The 13238-nt window shown below is 33.6% G+C and overlaps 1 protein-coding gene across 1 annotated transcript; it reads right to left on the reverse strand.

Annotated features, from left to right (window-relative positions):
* Positions 1-1874: 1874 nt before the first annotated feature.
* On the reverse strand, positions 1875-5614 carry LOC116140028 (proteasome assembly chaperone 2). The gene is made up of 7 exons (XM_031425662.1): positions 5498-5614; positions 5223-5388; positions 5091-5149; positions 4378-4496; positions 3572-3809; positions 2931-3054; positions 1875-2181 (listed from the first exon to the last, which is right to left on the reverse strand). The coding sequence occupies exons 1-7, from the start codon at positions 5555-5557 to the stop codon at positions 2102-2104; spliced, it is 846 nt and encodes a 281-aa protein (XP_031281522.1). The 5' UTR covers positions 5558-5614; the 3' UTR covers positions 1875-2101.
* Between the last annotated feature and the right edge of the window lie 7624 nt (positions 5615-13238).

Below are 13238 nucleotides of genomic sequence, written 5' to 3' on the forward strand. Positions count from 1 at the left end.
AATTATTTGGTAAATAATAACAGAGCCGTTGAGGCCCCCCTCGACAAAAATCCTGGATCCGCCACTGATTATAAGCATGTGCCCAATAATTAATTAATTAATTAAGAAAGACTTTATTAGTTTAATTATATAGTCAAATATATTAATAAATGAAACAGTAAGATAATGGAATCATGTTATTCCAACAATAGAAAAATGTGACCCTCATGTACAACGTGGGATTTAAGATAAAAGTTTAAGACTGATTATAACGAGTTAAATAATGTTACTATCTCCGATAATCGACCAACGGATGAGAGTCTGAGCTATTCGGAGATGATAATTTCACCGGAATATATACGAGATTTTACGGCATGGAAGGAAGTCTATCGTGAATGTGTTTTGAGCAAAGGATGCTTACATTATCAATGCATAAGCCGCAGAGAGTATGTTAGTTAAAAGGATGCTTCAATTGAAGCTTCTGCAATGGTGACTGACTGTTGTATAGGAAGTTTAGACCAACACAGTGAAAGAAAGAAGATTAAGAGATGAGAGACGGTTTTGGTTTCTTCTTAATTTGAAAAACCTAAAAGAGGGATAAGAGTGACCAAATCGGAATTGATGACTTGAGATGCTTTGTTACGACACTTAAAAAGTAGTACAGGTCCGTACTAAATTCAATCCAATCCCAAAAAAAAGCTATTCTAGTCCAATACGATTTCATAGAGGAATATTATTGCAGGACGACTACTTCAATTATCCACATGGTGACCATGGTAGATGAATGAAATCTGAAAATCAAAATCAAATGATGTGTTTATTTGAGTATTTTGGAAAATATTTTTGAAAAAGTAAAAGTTTGGTAGAAATAAAGAGATAAAGATTTGAAAACTAACAAAAACACCTCTTAAGTTTATTAATTTACTAAACACCTATGTAATAAATACATTAAAAATTATAAAAACACTTTTACCTACCCATTAAATACCGAAAGTCAACCATCGCTATATCGACGCACTATCGGCTAGATCCAGTCGATAGTGCATTATTATACCAGATTCTGATCACCTTCCGACAATGGTAGCTGGAATCTGGTAAATATGGGTGATGGGGGTATTTTTGGTAATTTTTAAACTTTTTTTGGGGTAGTATTTAGTTAAATTAACAAACTTAGGAGATTAAAAATAATTAATAAAATATAACAGTACTTTTAGAATAAGGAAACAAGTGTATATTTTAGAAATGATAAGAATTAGGAGTGTTCAAAAGAATCGATTAGAATCAAAACCGACAAGCACCCAAGGTTTGGTTTCGGTTTCTACCCAGAACTGGCCGTCAACGGATAGATTCCGATTCCAAATTTTTGGAACCATTACCGTGCAATTCCAATAATGATTCCTATAGTTAGGAACTGGAACCGTGAACCGAGACTAATATAAAATAAAATTAAAGAATAGGAAGGTTAATAAAAACTTTTGTAGAAAAAGTAACGTGAATACATTTTTATTTATATTTCAGAACTTTTAAAGTAAGTTGGTTTAACTTTTGAGAATCTGTCTTTACAAAATAACGGAGTTTGTAGTTTTGAATTTATAATTTATAATTTTATTTTTGTTAACAAGTGCCAGATGAGGGGCATTTGTAAGTTTTTAAGGGTTTTTTTGCTATTTTAAAAATTTTTGGGTAGTCATAGATTTTATAACCAAAACCGTTGTTACAGGTTCCAGTTCTAGGTACCTAGGAACTTGAACCGTTGGTTCCAGTTCCAAATTTCAAGGAATTGTTGGTTCCGGCTCCGGTTCCTTCAAAAAATACAGGATACTCAGAACCGAACACCGCTAATAAGAATAGAATAGGGGAAAATATTGAAACAATCAGACCCTAAATTTTTTTTTGTACTTTTCAACCCGAAAGAAAATTGTTGTCCGAATATACAAACAACTAAAATTTATCAACTAGATCTTTTTCTTCTCTGATTCAACTGACTAACTATTCCTTTCTCTCGACCAAACGACTGTAAAGATATTCAGAGTACAAACCAGGAGAGAATACTCACCACAACCATCACTATGTTGATGTTATTAAACATAACTAGTCACTCAGATTGTCAACTCTATCACGCCTAAAAGATAGACATATCCGGAGGCGGTCCATAGACGGTCATCCATGAAAATGGGATGATCCATTTCTCACCATTATCACCTGAAAAATAACCATTAGTGCAATGTAAGTATGATTCGTAAATCAGCAGGTTTATAGCAGAGGTATCCTCGTGTTTAAGAAAGTCTTAACTTTTGTATGCAATAAATACATTATGATGATCAATGGCATTATATTAGGAGAAAATAAAAAGATGTCAATTGAAACTTCAACTTAATCATATTCAATCACAAATACGGTATCATGATAACAATATGAATATATTAATTACATAAAACATATATGACAAAAAATTGCACGTTTGTGTTGCAAAATAATTATATTTAACCTTGATATCCAGAAATTTATTCAGAAATGGTTGTAATGAAAGGAAAAACAGGAGTTTTTTGCGAGGTATTAGGCCAGAGAACTCAGTTTTTATTCACACAATGCCATTCAGGACGTTTCGTGCCAAGCGAATCATATGAAACATGGTTGACTTTAGCCATGTAGAATTAAGAGGACAGGTGATTACCAATTATCAATGATAGGCTTATATACTAGAGTCATTTGTGAGCATTAAGAACCATAGCATGAAGAAATGATACTGCAAGTTCTTAAATTGATGCATGTATGAAGATTACAACAAAACTGGCAGATTCAATTCAATAAATGAGTGAGCAACAAGTGGTAGGCCAATAGTTTGCATTCCAACTACCTCAGAAGTTTATTATTCTTTCAGGGAGAGAGAAGAATTGGTGAGGCATGGAGATTGAATATAGGCTAGTATCCAACTCAAAACTAAGACTCACCATGAAAATTGTCAGGATTCAACTTCAAGAGTTTGCTTGCTGCCTCAGCCAGATGGAAAGCTTCAGACATATTGTCCCCTTCTGAACAGTAACATAACAAGCATGTAACCTTCAAACCTCGGGCCTGATTCAGTAACCCAAGAAACTCTTGTTAGTCAAATTTGCTTTTAGAGTAAAAAACAACTTTTCTATTCCAGTCCTGAATTTTTGCAAAGCACACGTGACTGACTCTTTGTTAGTGTTCAAACTAATGTTTGACTGATTTTGCAATTTTTTTTTCTTTTTGAAACAGTGCCTGAGGCTTATCCAGTATACTACCTGCGCACAAGTTTACTCTTTTGCATTCGTTTAAATTTTATTTTTACTCATTCCAAAGGAGAAAAAAATGGTGTTGCAATTGATTGATGCACTAACATCAGCAACATACAATTTTCACGCAGAGAAGTGTCATAAATATAATATTAGTAGTGGTATATGATAAGGAGAAATTAAACTTGTTCATATGCCAGGAGCAACCCTAAAGACTAAGAGAAAGAAATAAAAAGAATTACAAAAATGATGAAATGAAAAAGAAATAAAGAATATAAATTAAAAGCAGCACTTGATAGGAATCACTGGTCATTATAATTTGAAATTTGTACCTTGAAACATGAAAATAGCGCAGCAAATGGCAAACTTGGATAGTAGTCTTCTTCTTCTAGTTCATCTTCAAGTGGCAAACTAACGTCCTCGACAGAGTTTCCTTCAGCTAAATTGCTAACATATTCCCAACACCTCTGGTGTGGGTTGTATTCCTGCAGTCTTTTCCATCCAAGTTGTTCACAGTCGTCATCTGTCCCATCAGCATTTTTGCTAGATAAGTAATATATCTGCAAACCACTAATATGACAACAAAATGCTTTTGATAAGAAACAATTGCAAAACGATTAATCATTGTAATTAAAATGCAAAGCAACTACAAGCACAGTATCATCTGGTTGCTGAAGAGCTCCCGCACAAGAGAATCTTTTATATAGAACACCACCAATTTATTAGTCTTGCCATAACTGTTGTGGAAAAGTTGTTTTGTTTTCAAGCAGGTTTCAATCATGATTAAATTCATTTCTCAGAGATTTCTTTCAATGCATATTTGGTTGGAAAACTTTGTTTAAAATGCTCTATTCGGAATCACAATACTTAGCTTTAACATACACAAAATCCAAATTCATTGATTATCAAATGTACACAAGATCACTTGCTCTTGGAGTTGGGATGAGAGACCAGACAAAAATTGTTTTCATTTGCCATCTACTGACAAATCAGGTAAAAGAACCCAATAAGTAGAAATTTCAGTTTCAAAGATTAATAATTGGTGGACCTGGTGCCTTGAAATGCTTAGTTTCCTAGAAACCAAAGGCTTATTAATAAAAGACCTGAAAAAAATTACTTTTACAAAATATATATATACCTTGACATATCAATTCTCTGCAACCTCCCAAAGTCTAAGCCAGAAAGTACAACGACATGTTTCTTTCCACTAGCAGCAGCAAAGTCTGCCAAGTTCTTAGCATATTCAACCATCATCCCCTGTATAAAAATCATCAGGAAAATAAGCCTGTATACTTCAGGATAAAAAGTAAAGTCTTATTTTGTAACACAAAGTGAAGCAAGAGGTTAATCTAGATGCTACAGCTAAATTTCTAGTGAAAACCACACATTTTACTCAAGCCCTCATCCAGGATAGCCACTGAGAGAATAAGCAAAGTTGCTCCTCATTTTTTCATTTTCATTTTTAGGGAAAAGAAAAAGATTATGAGAATATACTACATTGTCATCCATAATCTTCACCATCTAAACTCCTCTTAGTTGCGTATAAATGATCAAAGTATTTATGATTACATTAAAAAGCAGAACTTTTCTACCCCACTCAATAGAAAGCTCTATTTACTCAAAATTCTAAGCACACCATATCACAGTATCTTCAACACTACCATGCAATTTTTTTCTCCAACCACAAGTTAGCACTACACTCATCTCAATATTCATAACTCAAGATACTCAACTCCCAAATAGAATTCATAAACTAATTAGTCCTTTCAACTTCCCCTGAAATAAACCCATCGCCATTCATTACAAATAAAAAATATCAACTTGAAGCTTAATATTACAAAAAGAAAAGACCTTAATAACTGGAGATCTTTGCTGGACAAGATTCAGTCCGCTAGAAGATGACTCATAAGCTACAAAAACAAAAACAATCATAAAACACTGAACTCAACAATCACCAAAAAAAAAAAAAGGATAATAATAAACCTTGAAGAGGCAGAGCAAGGTCGCCACGTGGACTCGGCCGATAAGCGTCGTTGCCAACACAAGGAAGCACTAAGGGGTCGTCCAAGTATCCGATTGTTTCCGCTCCGGTGGACGATACGAGCAGATCAACAGCTAGCTGGCCCACATTTCCGATCGATAACGCAGGCTGTGATCCGAATTTCAAAAATTAAATTAAAAACAATAAATTATAAAAATAAAAAAAAAAAAAATGGGTAAAGTTGTAATTGCAGTGAAAGATGATAAATTTAACGAACCAAAATGAGATTTGAGCAGTCTTTGTTGAGGTCTTTTCCTTCATCGAGAACGAACTCCATTGTTAAGAGAAGCAATGAGTTCTTCAGTAGCTATATTTTAGTTAAAATTAAGCTCAGGGAAAAAGCTATTCGACTTGGAGAAGAAGAAAGGAGTAATGGGCCAAGAAGGAAAGTGTAATGGGCCCAGAATTGGGCTTGTTTTGAGAAGAGTTAAGCTTGAGTTTGGTGGGCTGGGCTTTGGTGTACTTAAAGAACAAGATATATTTTAGATGCACCTCCATCTATTACTATGTGCACCATCATTAAAAAAAAAGCCCAAATCATTCGCCCGTTAATTTTTTGTGATGTTGACACATCAACAATCAAAACAGACCAATCTAAAAGTAATTATATATAGGTAACATTATTGATATGATATAAGCCGATAAATATTTTTTCCTATTAACTTATATAAAATGGCGATTTTTAAGATGTTTTCCCACAAAATCTTAATGTTACAAGGCCTCATAGAATAGAGTTGCTAAGGATGACAAAACCCTGACTCAGATATGGCTTAGGGTTCGTCTTCAAATAGTGAGTGAGTGCGTCTTTCAAATACTTAAAATTATGTATAAAGGGAAGTGATTTTTAGCCCTATTATTTTTGTCTTTAGCCGACATCAATAGGATATATTGATTTTGTCTCATGTTTTATTCCTAATTTTTATTGATTTAATTTACTTTTGATTTCGATAACTGAAACTATAAAGCTTTGAAGTAAAAATATGAAAGAAGAAGATGAATAAATTTTTTATTTTTTTTTATTACAATTATATTTCCACTTAAACTTAAAGATGGAGCTAAAGAGAAAAATAGTGAGGGCTAAAAATCACTTTTCATGTACAAATTGCCATATTCTTGGTCTAACTAAGCAAATATTATTTGCTTTGGACTTATGATATGACAAACGGTATCAAAGTGGGCTCACTACTCAATGTGGCGGGTTGTAATCTTGGTGATCTTTTTTATATAATGAACAGGGAGTCTGTTTTGAAATCGTCCTTCCTATACCCACTCCTGAGTATATTCTTTAAGATGAATCACGCAAGAGTAGATTGATACAATCTGGTAAAATGCTTAAGTGTCACCCAACCAATAAAGTACTATTACATAGTATGTTTTAAGGACTAGTGACATACCCGTTCAATGACTTTGGCATTGGACGTTCTCAAAATTAGTTCTATCGGGTCGGGTGAATTCAATAATAGATGTCTGTTGGTAGTCCAACTTTCCTTCTCCTTTCAAGACCTATCCGAAAGAGAATGTAGTACTTTTTCTTCTTAGTTGTGAATATTTGAAGGCTTGATTCTAAAACAAAGCAAATAATATATACCTAGTTGGACTGCGATATGACGAGAATATTATATGGGTGCGTTTAGTTTATTATTTTGGATATGATTTTGGGAATAATATTGGGTAGTTGAATAGAGGAGTATTACGAGATAAAATTTAAAATTTCCCCTAGGTTTAATTTAATTAAACAACCCAATATATAAAATGACAAAAATACCCCGATCACCTGCAATGCCAGATTCTGGCCACCACCGCCAGAATCTGGCCGAAAAATCGCGTTACGACATAGACCGGTTGGATATGTGTCGTAACGCGTCGTTATGGCCTTTTCCGGCCAGATCCACCACAACATGCAGTAGATCTGGCCTTTTCCAGCCAGATCCACCACGGATCTAGCCGGAAAAGGCCAGATCTACTGCATGTTGTGGCCGCGACGGTCGAAAAAGGCTAAAACGACGGCTATCTTTGGTTGTCAGCGACAGCCAAAGATATGGCCGTTGTTGACCATTGCTGACAACCAGATCGGTGAATTACCAGCCAGTTCCTGTTGGTAATTCATCGTTGTGGCAGATTTCGACTACCACCGACGATGGTTACCGGAATCTGGTAAATATAGGTCACGGGGGTGTTTTTGTTCATTTTTAAACTTTTTTTCAGGGGGTATTTAATGAAATTAATAACCTTATGGGGTCTAAAAGTAATTAAAAAATAGAGTAATATTTCTGGAATAATGTGTCAAACATTATTTGGAGAATAGGATTGGGAATATGAGCATAAATAATAAGCCAAACATGCCCACTATATATAATATATGTATATATAACATCACATTATAATGTTATATGTATCAAGTAAGGCTAGCAAGAGTAGAACCTTCACATGACAACATTCATTGAAGGAGCCATTTAAAGTGCTTGATAATTTTAAAATGTTCTTCTTTTTATTATTATTTTACTAAATAATTATTCATAAAATAAATACATAAAGTGAGCTAGCTTTTGACACTATCAACAAGACTAGAAAATTCTTCAATTGCTTATAATATATTATGCTTATCCTTAATGTAGTAAACCCTTTTGATTTTGGTTTTATTGATAGAAATTAAGAGTATAACAATATTTAGCCATCAAACCACCATTGAGTAGTCTAACGGTCAACTAAAACTCTTGGCTATATTATTCAAAATATTTTTATCAATTCGATCCGTCTGGGTTGCTAATAGGGGTAGCTACTGAGGGGATTTACTTGACTGTCAACTTAAGAGTCCCGAGAGATTAGTTGAAGTACGCGTAAACTGACCTAAACACCACCGATCACCAAAATATATATAGTCATCAAGGTAGGTAAAGAATCAAGGAAAATTGGAGCTAATTTCTCACCAGCTCCACCTCAGGATTCATAAAAGAGTAGCTGTTCATCTTGAACGTTGAGCATCAGTACCAGAGAGCTTTTGACATGGCTAAAAATATATCCAAATAATTAGAACTTTTAATCAACTGGGATTATCGAGGAAATCAAACAAGTTGACACGTGAATGGATAGGAAGCGAAAAATCTTTGAATTAGCAAGTAAAATGCATGATGAGTTGTTGATAATTATATATGAGGTTTATCCACAAAGACAGCTGCCCTTGATTTGAAACATTGATGCATGAACCCTAAAAAACTTAATTAATTAAGCTTACGTAAAGCAGATATTTGCATGGGTTACTTCATTCATGGGGAAAATAGAAGCCCCTCTTTGACAGTGTCAGTTAGCAGCAGCTGGCACCTGTTGGATAGTCCATATCCAGGAATAATAAGTTTCAACAGAAGAAAGCCAAGTGTACAGCACTACCTGTGGCTGCAAACGCCTTGACTAAAATCTTGTTGGCTATGTTCATTGGCTACTCTAGATTCACGAGTCAGGGATTTAGCCATGGTCCATTTTGTGTCAACAGAAACAAGCCATGTGTACAGCACTAGAACTTTCGCTTTTGGTGTTCTGCAAATTCTAAAGCTTTACCTGATGATCATATACCTTGTCTGGTTCTTCCCTCATGATCTTTATTTATACTTTCTTCTCTGATCAATAATGGAAGATTTGATTATTACTACTACTTCAATCCGGGCCCCAGATCTCGAATATGTCAGAGAAGTGGGTGGAAAAGAGAGTGTTAGGAGCAGTGTGGCATCAGCTTGAAGTGAAAATTATTGAAGAGATGGGAGAATGCGATGAGATTAAGTCACTTCCATGCTTTTGTCTATTTCATATGACCAGTATGAACAATTTTTTTTTTTCTAATGTCATCTCCTGTATATATCTAAGGTTTGGTTTAGGAGACAAAAAGAAATGCTTATTGATTATTTTCAGAAAATAATTTATCAGGGAAAGACCCTCTTTTGTTGTTTTCAATTTGTCTGCATAATTGGGATTAAAAAAAAAAATCAGTATCAGCATAACAATTCTACAATCGTTGAACTGCTACTGCATCTGCTTTGCTTTACAGCCATCATTTCTCGATCTTCTGCAGGAAGCCAGTTTTTTTCCAGGATGAAACAAAATGAAGAAGTCAATTTGTTCAGGCCCCAAACAACAGTTATCTGAAAACTGTTGGAGTTATGGACCACTTCAGTATTAATGAGCTATGCAGACACATTCGAGGTCCCGCTGAGTGGGCGAGGGTCGAGAGAACAATGCCCCCTAGCCCGTAGATGGTTTTCGGCTTTTTGCATGTATAACCGTTGAAGGATTTCTTTAAATTGTTAATTCTTTATTGATTTTAAACATAGGAATATGAATTCTTGTAATACTAGATTTAGTATTTTAAACCTAGTATATAAACACATTTATCTCCTGTAATAAGCGATAGTAATCATAAAACAAATTACTTCATTGTAAATGAGAGAGGTGAAACAATATTAAAATACTATTGACTCTACTAGACGTAGTCTGTTAATTGGGTGAATCAGGTAAATCACGCGTTTTCTTCTTTCTCTTGACTATTTGTGTTTGCATGTTTTCTGTTTATTTTGTTATTCGTATATCTCTATTTCGTTCAAAAACAACTAAGTGGTTTCAACAGAAAAAATTAAAAAAGTTACTTCATTGTAACTTCACTGTAAACGAAAGAGGTGAGACGGTATTGAAATAATATTGACTCTGTTAGACAGTATTAAAATAATAAGGCAAATTACTTCATTGTAAACAAGAGAGGTAAGACAGTATTGAAATAATATTAACTCTGCTAGACGTAACTATTAATTGAGTGAACCACATAAATCGCGTGTTTTCTTATTTCTCTTGACTGTTTGTGTTTGCATGTTTTCTGTTTATTTTGTCATTCGTATATTTCTATTTCATTCAAAAACAAATAAGTGGTTTCAAACAGAAGAAATTAAAAAGTTTTCAGGACCAGAATCAGATTATTTTCAGGCATATTTCACTGTCAGTTGCTGCAATATTATAAACAGTTTTAATTAAGCAAGTCATTGGTTGATCATAGAGCAAAAGTTCAATAAATAAAGGTTTGGTTTAAGAGGTGGCAGAAAATCTCGATGCCACATAAATCAGTAATTATCAGAGCTCCCATCAGCATTTGACTGCAGAAATGCCAAATATTTATACTTTCTGGATTTATATACCTTTTGTTCAGTGGTAGGGAAGCTGCTTGATGAAGACCAGACAAAATTCAAGAGTAAAATAATATTATTAAGAGCTTCATCAACTACTTCCTGTTACCCCTTCTTCTTCATGCTTGTGCATTCAAAAAAAAAAAATATATATATATATATAAACCCTAATATTCAACGAAACTTTAAACCAAGAACTGCCACATTTACATCAGATTATTATATCAATAAATTAAAACTGCTCCCCCCGTGAACAATTAATATTCATGCTTATGAAATCATGCATTTTTTATATTTTCAAAAGATTAAAAGTGTCATTAAACTATTTGGCCTCCTTATGATCTTGTTCAACAGCATGGAAACTGGTTTGCTCATTGCAGACAAACAATAAATAATTATACTCCAGTAAAGACCATTTCAAATATTAAACACCTGCCCCCTAATCCCTTTACTTAAAATACTAATTATCTTCTGTTCTTGCTTATGTAATCTTGCCAGTTGCCATGGTTTCAGAGATTTAAAGAAAGATTTAACAGAACGTGTCTGATTATCAAAGACTTGCCCAGATTCTGCTTACGTTAATGCAATCTAAGAGATTAAGTGAATTTGTTTGAGGATCAGAAGGCAAACCCGTAAGTTAGTTTGCTTCTGTTTTTGTCAAAAATACATACTATTGTCAGCACCACCAATTAGAATTCAATAAGTATTTAAAGATACCTTCAAGAGATATTTTATATCAATCTTATCTCATTTTAAGATAAGGATTTAAGAATGATCCTCACGTGTCCAGACAACTTACAAAAACACTCATTATGTTAAGCTCAAAGATGTATAATTGAGTACATCTCTTCGTGAAAAATGAGCGGGTTGGATATATGAGAGTTAGACAAGCATTTGAGTTTTATTATTTTCTCTCTGTAAACAAAGCATTTCTCTATTTTTGTACGCCGTATAGACAATATCAGAAAAATAGCTAAAGAATAATAAAATAACAGTGGATGTAGGATTCGCTTTAAGTATCTAAACCAGTATAAAAATCTCTTTCGTCAATCTTTTATTTATGTTTCATCAAACATATATCATCTCAGTACCATAAACACTTCTCGTGAATCATTCGCGTGTAATTTCTAAGAACAGCTTAATACTTTATACGTACGAGTCATTGGTGTCAAAATCAGATACCATTAACAACTTCCATAGTCAACTGATAATAACAATAAATTATGAATTGAAGATGAAGAAATTTGATCTTTAGAGTTGTTAAAGAGATAAGTAGTTTGGTAAGAGTAGTGGCAAACTGCAGTGATGTACGCAAAACGACATTGCTTCAGCTGGGGCCAAGTATCGTTTTGGGAGAATTGAATTGGTGGTATTAGTCATATTTTTCTTGTTATGAACGTGACCTATTAGAATTTGATTGTCCCACATTAGGTGCGACTTCATATAGTATATTTCAATTTTTTTTTTTTCAAAAAAAATTCAGACAAAATTCTCAAAAAAAGCTGCTACGAATTTATAATTAATTAATATTTTTTACTTACCAACCGACCAGTAGGTTATACGAATTCAATGAATTCGTATGCTCATACTATAGTAAGACACGTCGTTTATTTACCTTAAGCGTCATTAAGCTTTGATTTCCAACATTAATTGATTTTAAATGACGCCTTAATTATGTCTTGATTAAATCAGCTTACATTAGTAATACATAATAAGAAGATATTTGAGTGAATTATATTTAATATAAAAGTACTTTTTATTCACTCTATACAGGATATCTGAACCAGTTTATGCGTATCTGGACCGATCTCTGATTCATTGAACACCCTACAAACTCAATAAGTTAGATGAGTCACAAATATGATAAGTGACTATTTTGTGAGATTTGAACACAAGACGTTTAGGTAATCCACCAGAAGTTAAAGTCTTGACATTCTGTCACAAGCCAAGTGTTTATTTTGCATGATTTTTTTTATTTTAGGATCGCAGATATTCAGACCAGCTTACGTGTATATCAACTAATCTCCATAACTTTGGAATTATCGATCGAGTAAGACCACCAGTTGCCACTCTTATTAACAACCGAGAAAGAACTCAAACTCAGAACCTTTTGAATAATACACTCAAGATTCTCGGTATACCCAACCCTTCCCTTGAGACAAATCTAGATATCNCAGTTTATGCATATCTCAACTGATTTTTGATTCATTGAATACCATACAAACCCAATAAGTTAGATAAGTCACAAATATGGTAAGTGACCATTTTATGAGATTTGAACATAAGACGTTTAGGTAATCCACCAGAAGTTAAAGTCTTGACATTTTGTCACAAGCCAAGTATTTATTTTGCATGATTTTTTTTTTTTTTTAGGATCACAGGTGTCCAAACCAGCTTACGTATATCTCAATTAATCTCCATAACTTTAGAATTATCGATCGAGTAAGACCACCAATGACCACTCTTATTAACAACTGAGAAAGAACTCAAAGTCAGAACCTTTTAAGTAATTCACTCAAGATTCTCGGTACACCCAACTCTTCCCTTGAGACAAAACTTGATATCAAATTTCAATTTCAATTTAAAAACTTTATATATATATATATAGGATAAATTGTTGGCTATGTATTGAAACAAGAGTAATGTTACAGCCAACGACGGTAGTACACCAAATTTATGTACCGAATGACATGACAAAATCTTGACCGTTGATTGATATTAAGTTAAAATTAATCAACGGTCAGAATTTTGTTACGTCATTCGATGCACAAATTCAATGTACTACTTTCGGTGGCTGTA

This window comes from Pistacia vera, unplaced genomic scaffold (genome assembly GCF_008641045.1).
Source record: "Pistacia vera cultivar Batoury unplaced genomic scaffold, PisVer_v2 Contig360, whole genome shotgun sequence".
Lineage (NCBI taxonomy): Eukaryota > Viridiplantae > Streptophyta > Magnoliopsida > Sapindales > Anacardiaceae > Pistacia > Pistacia vera.

Excerpts from the sequence above, each read along its gene's own strand:
- LOC116140028 (XM_031425662.1), bottom strand. The coding sequence starts at position 5,557 with ATGGAGTTCGTTCTCGATGAAGGAAAAGACCTCAACAAAGACTGCTCA. Across the intron at positions 4,497-5,090 it reads AAAGATCTCCAGTTATTAAG|GGGATGATGGTTGAATATGC; the intron begins GTCTTTTCTTTT and ends ATTTTTATACAG. Across the intron at positions 3,055-3,571 it reads CGCTATTTTCATGTTTCAAG|GCCCGAGGTTTGAAGGTTAC; the intron begins GTACAAATTTCA and ends TTACTGAATCAG.